The sequence below is a fragment of the Heteronotia binoei genome, chromosome 13, assembly GCF_032191835.1.
Source record: "Heteronotia binoei isolate CCM8104 ecotype False Entrance Well chromosome 13, APGP_CSIRO_Hbin_v1, whole genome shotgun sequence".
Classification (NCBI taxonomy): domain Eukaryota; kingdom Metazoa; phylum Chordata; class Lepidosauria; order Squamata; family Gekkonidae; genus Heteronotia; species Heteronotia binoei.
Genome location: NC_083235.1, coordinates 65,049,977 through 65,070,661, shown reverse-complemented (window position 1 = coordinate 65,070,661; position 20,685 = coordinate 65,049,977). Strand labels below are relative to the sequence as shown.

General features: G+C 45.7%; 1 protein-coding gene across 1 annotated transcript in view; it reads left to right on the top strand.

The window, feature by feature from the left end:
* SPATA20 (spermatogenesis associated 20) overlaps positions 1-20,685 on the top strand; it is a 57,331-nt gene that overhangs the window by 21,728 nt on the left and 14,918 nt on the right. The window contains exons 9-15 of the mRNA XM_060252135.1: positions 4,107-4,181; positions 5,596-5,808; positions 8,808-9,000; positions 10,493-10,661; positions 12,938-13,146; positions 15,495-15,694; positions 18,483-18,563. Of these exons, the coding sequence (XP_060108118.1) occupies positions 4,107-4,181; positions 5,596-5,808; positions 8,808-9,000; positions 10,493-10,661; positions 12,938-13,146; positions 15,495-15,694; positions 18,483-18,563 (1,140 nt within the window). The remainder of the gene's footprint in view (positions 1-4,106; positions 4,182-5,595; positions 5,809-8,807; positions 9,001-10,492; positions 10,662-12,937; positions 13,147-15,494; positions 15,695-18,482; positions 18,564-20,685) is intronic.

The following is a 20,685-nucleotide window of genomic DNA, read 5'->3' as shown; positions in this document are numbered from 1 at the left end:
GTACTCCTTCATAGATTTTCTTGCCTAAGCAATAAGCAGGGCTTTCTAGAAGAGGGCCGGAAAGAACTAGTAGTGTGTATCTGACCATATATGGACTTTGCAGAGCAGGACTTCACTGTATTTCTCTCCTGCTTCAGCTGAAACCTTTCAAAATTTTGTCCCTGGAAGGTCTGCAGACCCCTCAGGAATGACAGAGGGAACAAAGGTAACATCTGCAGGGGAAGAGAGCGTCAACAGAAACCATCTTGGCTTTTATAACTAGAAATGCCGTTGTCAGGAAATGCAGGGCTGGATGCATGGTGGTGATACAAACCGTACTCATCTCAAGCAAAGACTGGAACAAAAGCAGGCTATTATATAGATGTACCTTGGGGAGAGAGGAGGAATTAGGTGCATTTTCTCAACAGTGGAATTTTATATTGTTCTCTGCAGGGCAGCTGCCTTTGCTTGTTTCTATCCCATTCGTTGGAAGGAAAGTGAAATATTGCAATTCTCTGAGCAGTATTATGACTGCTCTCTCATTCTAAGCTTTCGACATTCAAGTTGTTTATCCCATGATCCCAGTCAGGCATGTATGGGGGTGATGTTGGAACACTACACTTGTAACCAGTCACCACAACAGCTCTTCCAGGCCAGAAGAACAAAACAAGGATGAATCATTTGGAGGAGGGGGGGATTATGTCGTCCATTACTTGAATCCTGCATTGAGATTCAGTGAACCTAGAACTTGAGGCAGGCTTCACAACTGACAGCCAGTTGGGAGAGGTATTTGAATGATCTTCAACCTTACTTTTTCCTACTCATCATTAAGGCAGCATGCAAGTTAACATGCACCTTTAAGGTGAGGATGGAGTTTGAGGTGAGGATGGAGAAGACACAAATGTATACAGAACCTAAGATTCTTGGACCCAGTTCCCAGATTAATCCAGTGTAAAGGAGAAGAAATGGAAAGGTATATTGACTTCTTGTTCCTGTGACAATACCAGGAAACAGCAACAAGGTGCATGTGTGTGTGCGCGCGCATCTTCTTTCATCTAAAAATTATTCTTGGCAGTAATGTGGTACTTTGGGGGTGTAAGGAAAGCTGAGAGGGACATGTAGGCCTGTCATTTTGTGCACTGTTGAGTGCGCAGGGTTGTTCAGAGAGGAGAGAGAAAGAAGAAATGGTTCAATGGAGCAAGGAGTGTTATGTCCCTTCCTCAGTATGTGTGCTTTGAGGCAGAATGCATTTGCCTGCGATGTCAGCCACAGCTGTTTGTTCTGGGAAATGTTGGGTGTGAGCAGCTTGTACCATCTGCCCCCTGTTGTCCCACTCTAGACAAAGTTTCCCAATTCCATAAGAATATCCAGCCACCTCCCACTGTTGTTCAGCAAGTGGGCCTGAAAACATTTCACATTGGGGGTGGGGGAGAATACTATCAGAGAGAAGCCTGATGCAGAGTTAAATGATGCTGCTCTGCTTTCTCATCACGTCAGTGGCATATCCAGAAGATTTTTTAGACTCCAAGGGGACCCTGGGAAGAGCACGTTAGGCCTCTCCACCACCACCCTCAGCTCTGTCCTCTCTGTCGAGTGGTTTATTTCTGAAATGTACTGCTAGAAGATACTCATGAGGGAAGGTACCCTAGATTAATTTAAAAAGAGACTGAACACATATTTACTGGCTATTGGCTACGGTGGTTAAAGAGAACGTCTATATTCAAAGGCAGCAGGCCTGTAAAAACTGGTTACAGGGAGAGGCCTAATGGCTGCTGCTGGGCTTCTTGGAAACATCAGGTTGGCCAGCATGAGCAGCAGAACACTGCACTAAATGTAACTAGCCTCTAAATCGGGTTCTCAAAATCCCCTTACAATCCCTGGGCCAAAGGAGGCCCATCTGAAGTCAACTAGGGACAGGGCTTTTTCGATCACAGCCCCTTGCTGGTGGAACCAGCCGCCGGAAGAGGTGAGAGCCCTGCGGAACCTTGGGCAGTTCCGCAGGGCCTGTAAGACAGTCCTCTTCCGGTTGGCATACAACTAACCGGCATCTGAATATTTTAAGGACGACTGTGGGACAGCACGCTGATGAATTGCGTCTATTTTATTGTGTAAATTATTAATGTATTTTAATTCTTAATTTTATTGTTACTTGACAACTGGCTACTTAAAGTCTGGGAACACATTGTAATGGATAAAATTCAGGCAGCCATAGACCACAAAGACCCATACCAAGCCTACGCTAAATATTTGGCAACTTGGCTTCCCATTCTAAAAAAGCTTGACACCGATCCATTTTATGCTAACTCTTATTCTAAAAATAAAATGTATAAGGATTTCCTTTTGCTATAAAATTCTCTTAACAAGTTAATTTCAAGTTATTTAAAGTGTATTATATCTTCCTTTTTCCTTTCCCCGATCTTATTTTATTTTCAAATACTGTGTTATTATAATTATAATTACTATTACCTTCAGTTTGTATTTTGTTTTTAAAGGTTGTTTTTGCTCTGTATTCTGTCTATTAAGCTTACGATGTTATTTCTGTTAATCTTGACGGTAAACTTCTTGCGCTATGGATTGTAAGCTACTTTTATGCCTTAATAAAATGTTTAAAGTTAAAAAAAAATAAAAAAATTATTGTTAGAATTTTTATGTTGTGAGCCGCCCTGAACCCGCCTCGGTGGGGTATGGCGGGATATAAATCGAATGAAATAATAATAATAAATAAAATAAACAAATGTAGCATGTGATGTCATGTTTGCTGTGTGATCCCAGACCAGCTAGAGTCATTCTAAGAAGTCCTAAACAGGAATAGAAGTTATGTTAGAGTAGCAGAACACCAGTTAAAAAAAAAAAACTAGTGTTAAAAAGTTTGAGTATTCTCATTGATTTGAGCATTTTAAAACGATTAAGGGGGGGGGGCATAACATGTGCTTTGACTCTGTGGCTCCTGTGGGCAATGGGGAACTGTGTCTTCCTTCTTGGGAGCCATTTTATAAGTGGCCCAGGCCAGTTGGCATTGGAGCTCTGGCAGGCGGGGTAGATCCTTAGGGATGAAGTATGCCCATCCCTTTCTTTAAATGATGAGTTGTAAATGGTACCTTTGTCAAAAGTGTGGAGTAAAAATATTTTAAAGAAAGACTGGAGTATGGATAGAATCCAGTTAGCAAAAATGACACTGATAGCACACTGGATTATCAGCAGGAGATGCTTCTGGCCATAGCAGGAGGGGAGAGCTTTAAAGGTAAGCTCGTGTCCTCCTCCACACTGATTTTAATTGCCCATTACCTAGCTGCCCAATGCAGTTCGGCTCTGAGTATTACATACGGAAGCCGAGAACCCAAGCCACCTGCTGCCTCTGGTGTCCTCTTCCCTTTCCTGTGATGATCCCGGTTCCCTCAGTTGGCACCACGATGGGCACAGCTTGTTAACGGTCTTTAGATAAGTACGCATGTGGGTGCAAATCCTGCTCTGTGCTCAAAGAGTTTTTCCTCGAACAGCAAATCTAAATTTCATGAGAACAAACCGTGCAGATCAGAGAAATCGGTTTAGTCCCAAGTTTTGGTTACTGCAAAAACAATATTTGGCGCAGGCTGGGTGGGGGAAAAGATCAATGAGGGCAGTTGGGGGCAGGAGCTATACAGGGTCAGTGAGAGGTGGGGTAGTCATTACGGAGAAGCGGAAAGGCGAGCTGATTGCAACCTCATCTGTAGTTATTTCTATTGCTTTTGTGTCCGAATTAGGAAATGATTTTATCCAACACGTCATTGCAGAATCAAGATCAGGGCCAGAATACCTTGTGCTATATGCTATCATATATTCATTAGGTCGAGCGGTACACTGGAGGCTAAGTGGACCAGGCTGTGATCCCGTCCAGCAATCAACATTTCTACTACCCAGTTTTTTGAGCAGTCAAGTAGTGTGCTGCCATATGTCGGAAATGTTTGTATCGCTCGTTGCAGTGTGTTCTTTGGAGATCCTGGTGCAGACTTTATGCTCCCTGGGGATTTAACGACGTCCCCCCCCCATGCATCCCCCTTTTAAATAGTGACCTCCAAGTATAATTCCTTCTCTCTTCATATGCAATCGCATTAGAATTGCAATCAAATTTATTTTGTGCCTTAAAACAGATCTCTGGCGAAGAATTCTTTGCAGATGTTGCCACAGATATTCTGCTTTACGTCTCCCGGGATCTGAGTGACAAGGTAAGTAACCTCATTGGGAGCTTGCGATCAGATGGCAGGTTTTCCTTTGAGTCTCCAGCATACGTGGGGAACTGATGCAACTACAGCCAGCTCAGACCTGTATTGTCTCTGAGGACTCCAGTGTTTTGGTGAGAAAGAGTCTCTTTCTACACTTTTAAGCCAACACAGGACACCCTCTATTATTTGTTACTTGGATTATAGACGACTGTTCACCTTTGTCATTTCCCTTTCTGTACAGCATCCCGAAGAAGTTTGTCAGTTCCATAAAAATCTTTGCCTGTCATTCCCTTCACACACTGGTGATTCTATCACCTCCCCCTGCCACCATGTACCCAAACATTTGATTTTCCTCTTTAGCTAGACAGATTTGGTTCTGTGCTGAGCCATATTTGGCTCTAGAGTCACAGACCGTTTTCGCACACAGCTCACCTCGCAGTCACAATCCTGTTCCCTCCGCAGCTTCTGGTTGGATTTCCCACCATCTGCGCCGAAGTTACAGAAGTGCCGCGGCTTTTGCGTAGCAAACGTAAACCGCTAAAACCCAGTTTACGTTTGCTACGCAAAAGCTGCGGCACTTCCTGTAACTCCGGCGCAGATGGTGGGAAATCCGACAGACGCTGCGGAGGGAACAGGATTGTGACTGCGAGGTAAGCTGTGTGCGAAAACGGTGAGTGTTTGCAGACCTCCTGCCCTAACATGGATTCCAGAGGAGGCAGCCATGTTAGCGTGCTGCAGAAAAAACTCACACAGTCATCTGGAGTGAGTTATTTAATACATTATTAATGTATTTATTATTTGCTTTTCAACAAAAACAGAAGTTCTAAGCCTTAAAAAAAAAAAAAAAGCTTTAAAAATGGGTGTTATCCAGTCAGGGAGGTCCTGCTTTCGTGGCTCTTCTGGAAGATAGCAAAACTCAAGATGCCTCTTGTTTTCTGGGCAGCCTTTGCAGTGTGTTGTGATATACAGAGGTTTGATTCTGTCAACTGATGTGGGTAAAATGGTTCTTTCTTGGAGGGGGCTGGATTAGATGCCTTTTAGCCCTTTCCAATTCTCAGGCTGTATGAAAGAGCAGAGAATTTGTTAATTGTATGCAGAACAGAACTTCTTTCCTGCCTCCTGGGATCCTTATTCACTGCTCCTTGGCTTGCTGCACGTTTAGTAGATGGCAGCAAACATTTTCAAGCTTTCCTCAGCAACTGTGATATCTAGATGAGGAGTTTTTTAAAATTACAGCTGCAGTTCCAAAAATCAGGAATTTGGCTTGTGAACGACGAGGCCAGATTTCACACTGCGTGACTTGGGGACTTCCTTCGCTAGACTCTTGCTTCTTTGTCAGCATGCCTTCTGTGCTTGGGGAACGGACAGGGGTATTTTTATGTAAAGTGCACGCAGACACTGTTGCTTTTGTTTTTAGTCAGGGGGGTTCTACAGTGCAGAAGATGCTGATTCCTACCCCACAGCCCAATCGAAAGAGAAGAAAGAAGGGGCCTTCTGCGTGTGGACAGCTGAGGAAATCCGGAGGCTTCTACCAGATCCAATTGAAGGAATTCCAGAGGGAAAGACCACAGCAGATGTCTTTATGCATCACTATGGGGTTAAGGAGGATGGCAATGTGAATCCAATGAAGGTGAAATGGAAGAAGTGTAACCTGAATGTGGGAGTTGTGTCTCAGGTGTCAATGACATTCCTTGCAGACTGGTTCCAGGCACTGGAATTAATAGTCCCGTCGCTGAGAAACACTTAACTGCTATAAAGCACCCATCTGTGAGCTGTTTTCAGACCAATGTCCCTTTCGTTGTGGTCTGAAATAAAACTAGTTTATCTTTTGTGCATGGGATAGCAGAGGTTTTCCGTGAGAAAATATGGTTGTTTTGTCCAGTTCCAATCATTTCCCCCTTTTCAGCTCTCAGATGCTGTGTCTTCATCCTATACTGTTACCGTGTATTTCATAGGTAACGCTAATGTTTCCAATGACTAATCTCAGCAATGACTGTCAGGAACTGTCCTGACTGGTGGGGAGGGACGGTGGCTCAGTGGTAGAGCATCTGCTTGGGAAGCAGAAGGTCCCAGGTTCAATCCCCGGCATCTTCAAAAAAGGGTCCAGGCAAATAGGTATGAAAAACCTCAGCTTGAGACCCTGGAGAGCCGCTGCCAGTCTGAGAAGACAATACTGACTTTGATGGACCCAGGGTCTGATTCAGTATAAGGCAGCTTCATATGTTCATGGGGAGGGATGGTGGCTCAGTGGTAGAGCATCTGCTTGGGAAGCAGAAGGTCCCAGGTTCAATCCCTGGCATCTCCAAAAAAGGGTCCAGGCAAAAAGGTGTGAAAAACCTCAGCTTGAGACCCTGGAGAGCCACTGCTGGTCAGGGGAGGGACGGTGGCTCAGTGGTAGAACATCTGCTTGGGAAGCAGAAGGTCCCAGGTTCAATCCCTGGCATCTCCCAAAAAAAGGGTCCAGGCAAAGAGGTGTGAAAAACCTCAGCTTGAGACCCTGGAGAGCCGCTGCCAGTCTGAGCAGACAATACTGACTTTGATGGACCCAGGGTCTGATTCAGTATAAGGCAGCTTCATATATTCATGAACTGGTCCTCTTCAGCCTCACCCTTCCATTGCATTTCAGCTCGCATGAAGCCTCTGGAACATCCTTGGTTTCTTTGGCTCCTGTTTTCTGACAGCTTTGATACATGAAAGCAAGATGTGACCGGCGGCAAACCAGCAGACAGCTGATACTTCAAGCTCCTTGGCTGTACAGCAGATCTGCAGCTGGATCCTTTGGCTTCTCTGCCCCAGTTTTTCCCGAATCCTTCCCAGTCTGCTTGCTTGTTTCATGTCACTGTGTCCTTAGTACTCCACCCCCCTCCCCGCAAAAAAAATTCTGTTAAGTAACCCTTATCCTAGTTTGCCCCTGACAGTGACGTATCCGTTAGGAAGTACCGTAAATGTGTGAATGATCAACCGTGTGATATTCTCCTCCATGTCCTGAAACACGCAGGAATGTTTTGAAAGACAAGATCATTCATGTCCTTCTGGCAAAAATAATATCCTGCCAAGCTTAATGATACCTTGGCCTATAGAAAAGAGACTGTGTGAGAGAGAGCAATTTTCATTGTTTCAACATCCTTTCTACTTTTTGAATGTAAACTCAGCGAGATCTGTCAGAATGGAAAAAAAAAATTGAGAAGAAAGAGTGAGAATGGAGAACAAGAAAACCAGCCCTGTGACTGGAGGGCATTGATTCAGATCTCACCTTTGTCACATAGCCATAGAGAGACAAGGTGTTCTTTCTCTCCGTTGCCATCTGCAATCTGGCCTACCTCACAGGGCTTAATTTTCATGAAGGACTTTGAATCCTGAAAGCATTACATAACTGCTGAGGTTAGGTTTATTACAAGAAACGGAAACGCTGTATGCCAGAAAGAATCCAACTCTTATTATACTCTCAGAATACTCAGTTACCAGAGGAAGAATCTCATTTTCCCTAAGAACCATTTTGAGTGCTGAGACAATGCAGTATCCCTAAGTCCTTTCAAGGAAGATTCCTGGATACTGTGAGTCGCATCTGTGCATTTGTTGTAGTAAAAAGAAAGGTTTTTCAAAGAAGAGAGGTTCTTTGACAGTTGAGAGTTTCCTGCTGAGGAACCAGCAGCCCCTGGTTAATGCAAGAAAAGGTCTGCCACGGAAAACTAGTTGAGGCTGGACTTCAGAACTGACTGAATTTTTGTCCCAGCCCCAAGAGAAAATGGTTCGATAAGGCTGATGTAGACTTCACATGTGACGGGGTTTCAGAGGGAACAAGAGGGCCATGACAGGAGAGTTCTCTGGTGCTAAGCTCACAGCAATACTGTGATGGATATTTTAGAACAGCTGGTTTCTCACGCAACCCATCTTAGGTTGGGGTGTGCCCTGGTTGCCATCTGTTAGTGCAGATTGCCGCTGCCCGGCTGTTATTAGGGCTCCCAAGATGGGAGCACATTCAGCTGGGGCTTTGGGACCTGCACTGGCTGCCAATAATATACCGAGTCCGGTACAAGGTGCTGGTTATTACCTTTAAAGCCCTATATGGCCTAGGACCTGCCTACCTTAGGGACCGTCTCTCCCCACATGTTCCCCAGAGAGTGCTGAGATTGGGTTCTCAAAACCTGCTTGTAATCCCTGGGCCAAAGGAGGCCCGTCTGAAATCCACCAGGCTCTTTTTGGTAACAGCGCCTTGCTGGTGGAACCTGCTGCCGGAAGAGGTGCGGGCCCTGCGGGACCTTGGGCAGTTTCTCAGGGCCTGTAAGACAGCCCTCTTCCGGCTGGCTTATAACTAACTGGCATTGGAAATGTCATGGAAGGTTGCAGTGTAGCATCTCAGCAGATCGCTGTTCTAGATGTTTTATTATTTTACTGTTTTAAATGGTTGTAAATTGACGCATTTTTAAAGCCAAACTTTATGTTAGATTTTATATGTTGTAAGCCGCCCTGAGCCGCCTTGGCGGGAAGGGCGGGATATAAATTGAAATAAAACTGAAACTGGTTGTGGATCTCCATCTAGATTCCGTGCCTCTAGAGTCCCTGCAGGAGGCTCCTAGGGAGGGAGTATCCGTTCCAATCTTGTTCTCTGATGTTGGGTTTTTGTTTTAGGACCCTCACAATGAACTGAAAGGAAAAAATGTTCTCATCGTTCAGTATTCCCTGGAACTTACAGCTGCCAGGTTTGGACTGCAATTGGAACAGCTGAAAGCATTGCTCGCTCAGAGCAGGGAGAAGCTCTATACTGCCCGTGGGCAACGACCCCGGCCTCATCTGGACACCAAGATGCTTGCATCCTGGAACGGTAAGCATTCTCTGTGGGTCTTTTTGCACTCAGCTCAGTTCAGTGAGACTGGATGTACCTGTATGTCTACCCATATGAAAGTATAACCTGTAGCTCTGTGGGAGATAGTATTCTAGTAGGTTCCCCCATAATGGGAGAAGCAATAACTAGCTTGCAGGCAGTAGCATCTAATCAAATCCATGTTTTCTCTCTCTGTCCTGAGTTAAGTGCTGTATAGGATAAGCAGTGGGAAGTCATTTTTTAATTCTGGAGGCACAACCTTTGATGTGACCAAAATAGGCTAATGGTTGATCCCCTCGCATCTTGACTTTTCCTAAGCTCAAAAGATATCTATTTTCTGAAAATATTCTCCCGTTTACCGGCAGGGGGCAGCAGAATGTTTCTCTTGTTTTCCTTATCGAAACCTTGGGAGTGTCTTCCTTAACTGATACCCTTCTGTTACTGCGGTTTTTCACATTATTTAAACACATGAGGGCACTACTGTCCCTTATAGGAAGAAGTTACATGAAAATATAATGGGAGAAACTGTTGATACATGCCCGTCTCCTGAGAGAATGCCTATGTTCAGCAAATCATTCCAGAATGCATGGGGCTTTCTTTCAGAAATGAGTTTGGCTCGCAAGAGTATACTCATCTTTTAAAAAGTAGTGGAAGAAGTAATGATTAAAGCTATAAAGTCTATTTTGTTATGGCTAAGTGTTGACAATTCCTAAGGGGTAGCTTCTACACATGTACCCATTTGTTCTGCATTGTTCTGCCAAGTGAAGAGGGAAATTTTAGAACTCTCCTTCTGCTTAGCCTGGGCTGTAATCACACACACTAAATAATGCACTCTCAATCCACTTCCAATGTACTTTCCAACTGGATTTTACTGTGTGAACTGGCAAAATCCAGTTGGAAAGCGCATTATTTAGTGTGTGTGACCACAGCCCTGGTCTCTGATCAGGAATGAAAGTATGACAGAATTCTGCTCACATCAGAGTACTGTGGCCTAGATAACAGTCTTATCAAATGCACATTGTGGTAAGGTTGCCACCCTCCAGATGAGGCCTAGAGTTCTCCCAGAATTAAAGCTGATCTTCGGTCCACAGAGATCAGTTCCCCTGGAACAATTAGCAGCTTTGGAGGGTAGGCTCTATGGAATCACATCCCCACTGCGCTCCTTCCCCAGGTCCCACCCCCAAATGTTCAGGATTATTTCCCAAGCCAGAATTTCTTTGGGGTAAGTTAGCACTTGGTAAATGGTGGTCTGCATTCATCTTTCATTTAGCCCGTAGTGAAAGCCACCTCTGTAAGCAGCCATTTTAATGAGAATTGGCTGGGCATCGTTCCAGCTCTGTTGGAAGCTGTGACTGGCTTCTGACCTCTTTTCTGACTGTGCTGAAATGTCAGGAAAAATGAGTTTCTCGCAGAAAACTTAACGGGTGTCAGACTGAGCGCTGGCCAGTGCCATTCTTAGAATGTGACTTTCTGCCCTTTTTTCCCCTTCCAGGGCTGATGATTTCTGGCTTTGCTCATAGCGGAGCCATCTTGGGCAAGAAGGAGTACGTTGACCGGGCTGCCTCTGCAGCTAACTTTTTGCAAAGCCACATGTTTAATGCCAGCTCTGGGAAACTTCTCAGGAGCTGCTACCAGGGCAAAGACAACTCAGTGGAGCGGAGGTGAGTGATGGCGGCTGTCCCTCTGTGATGCCACTCGTCTAGCTGACGTTTGTGGGAGGAGGCAGTTGGAGAATGGAGAAAACACAGGATGCTTGATGGGGGGGACCTTCAAGTAGCTATTTTATTGCAAAGAAATTTCAGAAACAGACCAGAATAGGAGATTGCTGAATTACAAGATATTACAACACTCAGGACTACAAAACCCCCAGGGCTTAACAGAGATATCTGGTTCTTATCTCACAACACATGCCGAGTCACTCAGTTCTCGCATCTGTTTGTCAACTCTTTTATTATCTGTAAGCTAATTTGCTGCTATTTGCACGTTATACCGACTTCTTCAATCCAATCTTAGCTCTACCTATCACTTACTACTTCTGCATCTTGACTCCAGTTAGCCCCTTTTGGCAACTACCCCCCCCCCCCGGCATATGTAATGGTTGGCATGACCTGTTTAAATGAATCTGAAGAAGTGTGCCTGCACACAAAAGCTTATACCTAAAATTAAACTTTGTTTGTCTTAAAGTTCTCCCAGAATTACACCTGATCTTCTGACCACAGAGATCAGTTCCCCTGGAACAATTAGCAGCTTTGGAGGGTAGGCTTTTTGCAGGCTCAAACTGTGTTCTGTTACTTCAGACTAACATGGCTATCCACCTCAATAATAAACATAATATTTGCCCTATTCCGGCTGCGTTCCCATAACACTCCTTGGTGTACATAACGATTCTGGCCTTGCTGAGTGGGCCAGAATCATTATCCCCCCATATTATAGCTGGCAGGCTAAAGCTGAACGACTGAGGCTTCCTTAAGGTCGTTCAGTGAGTTTCATGGCCAAGTGTTTGAACTGGGCCATCCTAGCCCGTACTTGTCACCAAAGAGTACCACATTCTACTCAATGGAAGCAATTGTAGGGTGGAGATCAGGGGGAGGGACGGTGGCTCAGTGGTAGAGCATCTACTTGGTAAGCAGAAGGTCCCAGGTTCAATCCCCGGCATCTCCAACTAAAAAGGGTCCATGCAAGTAGGTGTGAAAATCCTCAGCTTGAGACCCTGGAGAGCCGCTGCCAGTCTGAGAAGACAATACTGACTTTGATGGACCAAAGGTCTGATTCAGTAGAAGGCAGCTTCATATGTTCATATGTTCCATCCAGCAGAGAATGTTAAGGCAGAAGGAGGGTATCTCCTGAACCAGCCACTGCGTGTGCATGTACAGTGCAGTCTGGGCTGCTACAAGAAAGGGGCACACAAAGCTGACAATTGGGCAGGCATGGCAGTAGCACAAGTCCTTCCTGTGTTGCCAAGATTGCTGTATCTCACCAGGGCTTGCAGCAGACGCTTGACTTGCAATGGCCCCCTCTGCCCATCAGGTGATGTCCAGCTAGCGGAAACTTCCAGACTTACCCTCTTCACGGCTTGCTCCTTGTTCTTCCCAAAGACAGTTCTTCTCTCAATCGAAACAAATTGAGCTTGGGTCAACAGACTAGTTTGCTTTGGGTACTGAATGCAGACCGGAGCTCTGCCCTCTCCCCTCGCTTAAGGCCCAGCGCATGGAGAGGAGGACAATGAAAAGTTGGGGAGAGAACACAAATGAAAATGGGGACGAATGTTTCATTTTAAAACTTGATTTACATTTATCTTTCCAAGCAGCAGCAACAGCCTTTCCCCAATTTAACTCCATGAGTACGGCACGTCACCTCTGTCACGTGTGGGTGGCAACTTAAGTAGGGCATGAAACACTGCTGTTTTTTTCTGTAGCCCCTGCCCCTCCATGCAGGGAAGAATATATTGTCTCCCAACCATATGTTTGCTTTGACTCAGGGAATAAATTGAGGATTTGTCCTTTGAAATGGATTTGTTCTCCAGCCATTCCACCCTGGAAGGCCAAAAGCCTTACGCTGTTTTTCTAGGAGTGCCCATGTTGGCTTTTCTGGGCCTCCCAAGGGAAACAGCAGTAAAATACCGCTGCAAAGCCCAGTGTTAATTTAACATCAAACTCCTGGGTAGTTTCTTGTCTGAAGTGGCAATACACTGCAAATGCAAACATGTCCTTGCTCCGGTATCCTATTCTCACCCCATTCTCTCAGTGGACAAAAATACCAAATAATTATTTTGCCAATACTATCTCCCCTTCCTCCCCTCCAGTTCAGTGCCAGGGAAGATAGTGCAGGAGCTGATCCTATCTGTCTGCAGTGTAAATCATATTGATTGGCATCCAAAACCATTAACTGTGGTCTTCTTTCTCTGTGATTTTGATCGTGTTGCTGTGCTCCTCTGCAGTTCTGTCCCCATCCATGGGTTTCTGGAGGACTATGTCTTTGTTATCCAAGCATTATTTGACCTTTATGAGGCCTCCTTGGACCCCAGGTGGCTGGAGTGGGCCGTGCAGCTCCAGCACAAGCAAGATGAACTTTTCTGGGATCCCAAGGGCTTTGCTTACTTCTCTACTGAGGCTGGAGATCCTTCCTTGCTCCTCCGCATAAAGGATGGTAAGTGTCTGTCAACGATCTTATAACTGAAGGCACCATCCTGTGTAAAGAAAGCAACAACTCCTGTGGTGATGTAGTGGTACAGCTAATCAGGGCCTGCAAAAAAAAAATTCTACACCAAACAATGATTATAGAATGGGGAACCAACAGGAAATGATTTTCTAAGTATGCAGGGCTTGTAAGCAGGGATTCACATGTCTAGTTCTGCAGTAGTGAAATACCTTGGTTCTGTAACCACTATATTTACAGTCAGGGAATTTGTGCCCACTGAACATACTCCCATGTGTCCAACCAGAACTCACATGGAGTAATCGCCATGTGGGTGGGGAAATAGCAGGGAGAAGGGGAAGGGGTGAAATCACTCCCTTCTTCTGTCAGAGCTCCACTTAAGGAATAAAGAGGAATGAGTGATTTGGCCCTCCTCATTGCAGCCTTCCAATCCACAGGGCTATTATGTTCAGTACCTTTATTGGCATACAAATCCACAAGGCTACTATGGCAGGAAAAAAAGTGTTCCAGGACTGGAAATGGCTGCTGAGAGAAATGCCATGAAGACCTGCAGACCTTCAGCTGCCAGTGTCTTTGACTGATGGATTGCAGGATCCAGCCCATTACAGACCCCTACTTACCCCACTATGCTCTTCCTGATGGTCCATTGACCAGCACGAACATAATTTGGGTCAGTTCAGTGGGCTGCAACATGAGGCAAAGGTGGGAAGGTTATGCTCTATGAAGTCTGTCGCTCATTGGATACACACCAATGCAATAGCATTTAATTTCTGAATTCATCTTTACTTTTATTTTAGAATGTCAGTGTCCACAACAATCCGTGCAGAGATTATCAGCCTTATAGTGAGGAGTAGAAAGGCAGACCTGCTGATTTGGATATAGAATGGGGAAAATTCAGGAAGGGAGGGAGGGTGGAATCTGTATCAGTCTTCTCTCCAGTAGAAATCTCCAGAACTGGGTCCAAGTGCACACTCTTTCCTTTCAACATTTGCAAGAGGCAATTCTTTGATTTCATCTCATTCTCTGAATTTTTTTGCAATCGCATACTTTGTAAATCTACAAAGGACTGCTAGAAAAAAATGCCATGAATAGGATTTCCCCCTTGATTTCACAAAGGAAAGGAATCTAGAACAAAATGGATTCATCAAAATGGATTCATGAAAGGTCCATTGTCCCTTGAGTCTTCCCACCACAAAGGTCAGTTTGTTGTGTGGAAGATCTCTGTACCTTTGTCCAGATTAAGGGCAGGCCTTGGTTTGACAGCCTTGTGCAGCAGCCCTAAAAACACTTCTATTGGAATAAACCATATGAATGATATGGGGTTTACTGCTGAGTAGACTTCTTGAAGTTTGCTCCTTTGGCCTTTGGCAACTGGGATCTGAATATGTGCTGAGCCATACACAAGAGAAGTCAAATTCTAGTTGGAGAAAGTTGTTGTGTGGATCCATACAAAATGTGAAGAGAGGAAGAATTTGCACTCATTTTTTCACTTTTTGAGATTGCCATTGACTGATGATGGGTGTTGCTTTGTCTGTCAGGACCCTGGTGGTTTTGGCACAAGCTCATGCTTCACTTTGACAAAATGCATGTGTGTGGAGTATGGGCAAGACTGGTGCCAGTGTGGAAACGGCAACCTGTCCTTTCCCAGTGCCTTTCCGCACTTGGTATCGCTACATGGCTATATCTTGACACTCTTCTCAGGGGGGTGTTTGCTGAATCCACAGGCCCAACTCCTGCTCCACTTTCCAGCCTTGAAAGAGACAAAACACTGGGGTTTTGAGCATGTTACGAGAGCTAGGCATAGAGGAACGAATCAGACAAGCATCTCTTTTGGCTGAGTATGAGTGTGTCAGTTTTTGGGTGCACGTGTGCCTCATTGTTCAGCCTTTACTTGCAGATTTGTGAGATGGCCTCGCTTCTACATGACATTATCATGTTCACAGACTACACGCTGTCAGTGTTGTTCAACCATAAGTGTATATGCTGAGATCAGATGTTGGCTGAGCTGCTCTGATGTCACAGAGGCAAGGCCATCTGAGGGGCAGATGGCTGAGAGTAGAGGAGTATGGGAGAGGTTACCTTTTGAAACCCAAGTTCCATGAGCACTTGTTCATTTGTCATTTTTTTAATTAAATCAGATAAAATGTTGTCATAGTGCTCTGGGCTTTTAAAATACACTGTCTGGATCTAAATCCAGTTGGAATGTTTCAGAGTCTTTAGCTAGAAAGCGATTGGCTGCAGGCAGAGGGTGCTTAATGCTTGAGTTCATGGGGATTGGCTGCGATGAAGCAATGCTTCTTGGGTAGCTGCTGGACTTTTGTTTTTTCCCCCTCCTTTAGACCAAGATGGTGCAGAGCCCAGCCCCAACTCTGTTGCTGTCACCAATTTGCTCCGGGCAGCCAGCTACACAGGCCACAAGGAGTGGGTGAAAAAAGCTGGGCAGATCTTGGCTGCCTTCTCAGAGAGGCTTCTGAAGATCCCCGTGGTCCTCCCGGAGATGGCCCGAGCCACTGCAGCCTCTCATCTGACTCTCAAACAGGTATTCTGGGTGGTTGAAGGCACTGGAGCCCTCCACTGGAGACCAGCATTCCTATACGGTTAGCATCTAGCATCCCCAGATGATCAGCAGAGGTTTACTTTCTTAAAAATCCTTTTGCCATCTTATCAGCATCGCTAGCAAAGTACACGTTGGTGGGTTCCTCTAGTTCTTTGTTTCTCTCAGGCTGCCTTTGCTATTCCTTCAAATTGCGGGAAGGAGCCATGGCTCAGTGGTAGATCATCCGCTTTGCATGCAGAAGGTCACATGAACACAGGATGCAGTATTATCTGTTCTAAACTGGCAGTGGCTCAATGGTAGAGGACTTTCACGCTGCCTTTTAATTGCTGGGGATTGAGCCTGGGACCGTCTGCATGCAAATTAGGTGCACCGCGGCTGAGGCACAACTCCGGTTCAGTCCTCCGCATCTCTAGTTAAAAGGATCAGGTAGTACACTCCTCTACTTGAGACCCTGTTGAGTTGTTGCCAGCTAGTGTAGACATTATTGACATTTAAAGGTTAAAGTATTTGGTTGGTATAAGGCAGCTTCTGGTGTCTGATTTGCTAGGACTGTGTACAGCTCCTTGTGGCAAGGGCTCAACACGGGCGATCTGCAGGCCCCTTGGAAGCTTTATGCTCCCATAATCCCCTCCTTTTGATTCATTTCTTGAAGCATTTTGCTTTTTTTATCTCTGCTTTGTGTGAGGGTAGCCCTGGTACAGGCAGTCATGGATGAGCCTCCTGGGACAAACCTTCTGCCTTGGGACACCACCTGGTCTTGACTAGATTTTGGGGCACTGGAGTCTGCTTCTTAACAACCTGAAATTTCATTAAGGGCAATCTGTTAAGGGCACTGCAGTCTCCTGTCGCTCCCCAAAGCAGTTTTCAGAGCTGAGGTTCATCTGCCGCCTTCTGCAGCCTGTGAAGATTTGGCTTTCCCTAGCATTGGCTGCCAAGGTTCTGTACCTTGTTCCAGGCAGAGTCTGTGGAGAACCACGGGAGTTCCTGCCTGCCTAGCAGCAAATGGGATTGCCAAGAGCCCTTCACCCTCTGCTTTCAGCTCCAAGGTCTAATTAGGGAGCCTGTTCACTGCCCTCAGTACTCCCCCTGCCTTAATGCCAAGTGGCAGCCCACAGCTTGGCAGCAGCACGAAAGAGAGGCAAAAAGATGGGAGGATAGAAAAACGTATTTGCATCTGGCTGCAAGATGTTCCTTTAATTCTTCAGAATATATGTTGTGCCTAATCCGTTGCCAGTGGGGTACATTAGGTGTGTATTTGAGAATTGTTTTGGCTTTATTGGTTACTGCTAATTTTTTTGTCCCTTAATATGTGGTTATGTCTGTGTGTGTGAGTGCGTGTGTGATTTCTTTCTTTTGATTGCTGCCACCCTGGCCCTAGTCAGTGACGTGGCCCAGACCTCCAGCATAACTGTTGAACCATCCTAGGGGAGGGACAGTGGCTCAGTGGTAGAGCATCTGCTTGGGAAGCAGAAGGTCCCAGGTTCAATCCCTGGCATCTCCAAAAAAGGGTCCAGGCAAATAGGTGTGAAAAACCTCAGCTTGAGACCCTGGAGAGCCACTGCCAGTCTGAGAAGACAGTACTGACTTTGATGGACCAAAGGTCTGATTCAGTATAAGGCAGCTTCATATGTTCATCCTATAGTTCCTTGAGCAATAAAAGACCCTGACTTGGACTGCCCACCAAGGCCCAGATTACTCCAGATCCAGGGCTTTTTTTTCTGGGGGGATACAGGATAACGGAGTTCCAGAACCTCTTTGTGGAAACAAAATCCTCAAAAAAATGTTTAAAAGTTCACGAGGGGCACCCATCTGTTTCTCCTTCATTTATTTCCCTCTTGGGAGTTCTGGCACCTCTGTTTCCAGAAAAAAAAAAAGTCCTGTCCAGATCTGAAAATCTGGTCCTGACCTAGTAATACAGATCAACTGTAAGACTGGTAGGAGGAGTTTGCCTATAATTTGCGTTTGCATAAGGGTAGCGTAATGATTTCCATACTACAGAGAGTGTAACGTAAAGGAGAAGGGGGTGGGCAGGAAGAAGCAGTGTCCTTGGCCTTAGGTCTGGCTTTTCCTAACAGGAATGCATGGGATCCCTCATGTATTTAGTTCCATCAGTTGAAAAGTTCATTCCAGAAGTGTTGCAGGGCCCTTAAGCCTCTGGAGAGCCAGTTTGGTGTAGTGGTTAAGTGTGCAGACTCTTATCTGGGAGAACCGGGTTTGATTCCCCACTCCTCCACTTGCACCTGCCTTGGGTCAGCCATAGCTCTGGCAGAGGTTGTTCTTGAAAGGGCAGCTGCTGGGAGAGCCCTCTCCAGCCCCACTCACAGGGTGTCTGTTGTGGGGGAGGAAGGTAAAGGAGATTGTGAGCCCCTCTGAGACTCTTCGGAGTGGAGGGCGGGATATAAATCCAATATCTTCTTCTTCTTATATTGAGAGTCCTTTTTTAGTGGACGTGGAAAGAATGTGAAATGAATTTTTGCTGTGCTTGGGAGTCCAGGATGGTTGCATTTTGCTGATGTATCTCAGTTGAGAATTTTCTGAGTACATTTTGCTCTTTTGGGAATCATAGAGTTGGAAGCACCCCCCCAGGGTCATCTAGTCCAACCCCCTGCACAGTGTAGGAACTTCACAGATACCTTCCCCTAAATTTGCAGGATCAGCATTGATGTTAGATGGCCATCTAGCCTCTGTTTAAAAACCTCCAAGGAAGGAGAGGAAGATTCCAAGGAAGATTCAAAGCACATCCCTATTCTGTTGTTTTCCCTCTGGACAGGTCGTTATTTGTGGTGATCCATCCAGAGAAGACACTAGAGAGCTGCTGCACTGTGTTTACACGACCTATGCTCCAAACAGGGTAAGAATCACCAATGAATACCTTCTTCATTGTCTGCTTCTTCTGATATTTCAGCCATGATGTTTCCTTCCCAGGATGCAGTGCACTGAGGAATGATGGATAGATTATCCTCACAAAGTCAGGCTCAGCTAAAGGAGAGGCCCAGGAGATGACCCATCAAAAAGCAAGGCCATCCTATCTATTCCAGATCTGATGATTTATGCTGAGGGGCAGGTGGTGTAGAGTCATTGCCAGGCAATCCAAGAGGATTCATTACAGGAAAGAGCCAGAGATCAAGATGTGGAGTTTTGCTCAAGGATCATTTCCCAAAGAGCTCTGTGTGTGTGTGTGAAGGAGTAAAACAGAACTGCAAACAGGGAAAAGAACCCAGGGATTGAGATAAAGGGCTTGTAGCCATAGCTAGCCATGCAAGGAAGTCCTCTATTGGACTGATAAAAAGACTACAGCAAGACAATTGTGGATTGTGAGGAACTCCAAAGGGATCTGTTGAGGCTGGGTGAGTGGGCGTCAACGTGGCAGATGCGGTTCAATGTGGCCAAGTGCAAAGTAATGCACATTGGGGCCAAGAATCCCAGCTACAAATACAAGTTGATGGGGTGTGAACTGGCAGAGACTGACCAAGAGAGAGATCTTGGGGTCGTGGTAGATAACTCACTGAAAATGTCAAGACAGTGTGCGTTTGCAATAAAAAAGGCCAACGCCATGCTGGGAATTATTAGGAAGGGAACTGAAAACAAATCAGCCAGTATCATAATGCCCCTGCATAAATCGATGGTGCGGTCTCATTTGGAGTATTGTGTGCAGTTCTGGTCGCTGCACCTCAAAAAGGATATTATAGCATTGGAGAAAGTCCAGAAAAGGGCAACTAGAATGATTAAAGGGCTGGAACACTTTCCCTATGAAGAAAGGTTGAAACGCTTGGGACTCTTTAGCTTGGAGAAACGTCGACTGCGGGGTGACATGATAGAGGTTTACAAGATAATGCATGGGACGGAGAAAGTAGAGAAAGAAGTACTTTTCTCCCTTTCTCACAATACAAGAACTCGTGGGCATTCGATGAAATTGCTGAACAGACAGGTTAAAACGGATAAAAGGAAGTACTTCTTCACCCAAAGGGTGATTAACATGTGGAATTCACTGCCACAGGAGGTGGCGGCGGCCACAAGCATAGCCACCTTCAAGAGGGGTTTAGATAAAAATATGGAGCAGAGGTCCATCAGTGGCTATTAGCCACAGTGTGTATGTGTGTTTGTATATGTATGTGTGTGTGTGTGTGTGTGTGTGTGTATATATATATATATATATATTTTGCCACTGTGTGACAGAGTGTTGGACTGGAGGGGCCATTGGCCTGATCCAACAGGGCTTCTCTTATGTTCTTATGTGACTCAGAGTGTTGGACTGGAGGGGCCATTGGCCTGATCCAACAGGGCTTCTCTTATGTTCTTATGTGACTCAGAGTGTTGGACTGGAGGGGCCATTGGCCTGATCCAACATGGCTTCTCTTATGTTCTTATGTGACACAGAGTGTTGGACTGGATGGGCCATTGGCCTGATCCAACATGGCTTCTCTTATGTTCTTATGTGACACAGAGTGTTGGACTGGAGGGGCCACTGGCCTGATCCAACATGGCTTCTCTTATGTTCTTATGTGACACAGAGTGTTGGACTGGATGGGCCATTGGCCTGATCCAACAGGGCTTCTCTTTTGTTCTTATGTGACACAGAGTGTTGGACTGGATGTGCCATTGGCCTGATCCAACAGGGCTTCTCTTATGTTCTTACAATTGCATTTAGGGTTCAGTGGCAGAGGAAGTTATTGATCAATCCCTAGAATGTTAAATTCCTTGGGCCCAAGACTAGCAAATGCACATGTGAGAGTCAAGGTTTTGGTTATGACCTTTAGGGCCTTGAGCAGTCTGGGACTGACATATCTACGGGACCGCCTCCCCCACAATGTCCCTGGAAGAGCACTACGCTCTACTGGTCGAAATCTACTGGTGATCCCCGGCCCTAAAGAGGTCCAGCTGCCCTTTTTCAGTCCTGGTGGAACCCTCTGCTGGAAGACCCCAGAGCCCTGCGGGATCTTCTACAATTCCGCAGGGCCTGCGATGTTCCACCA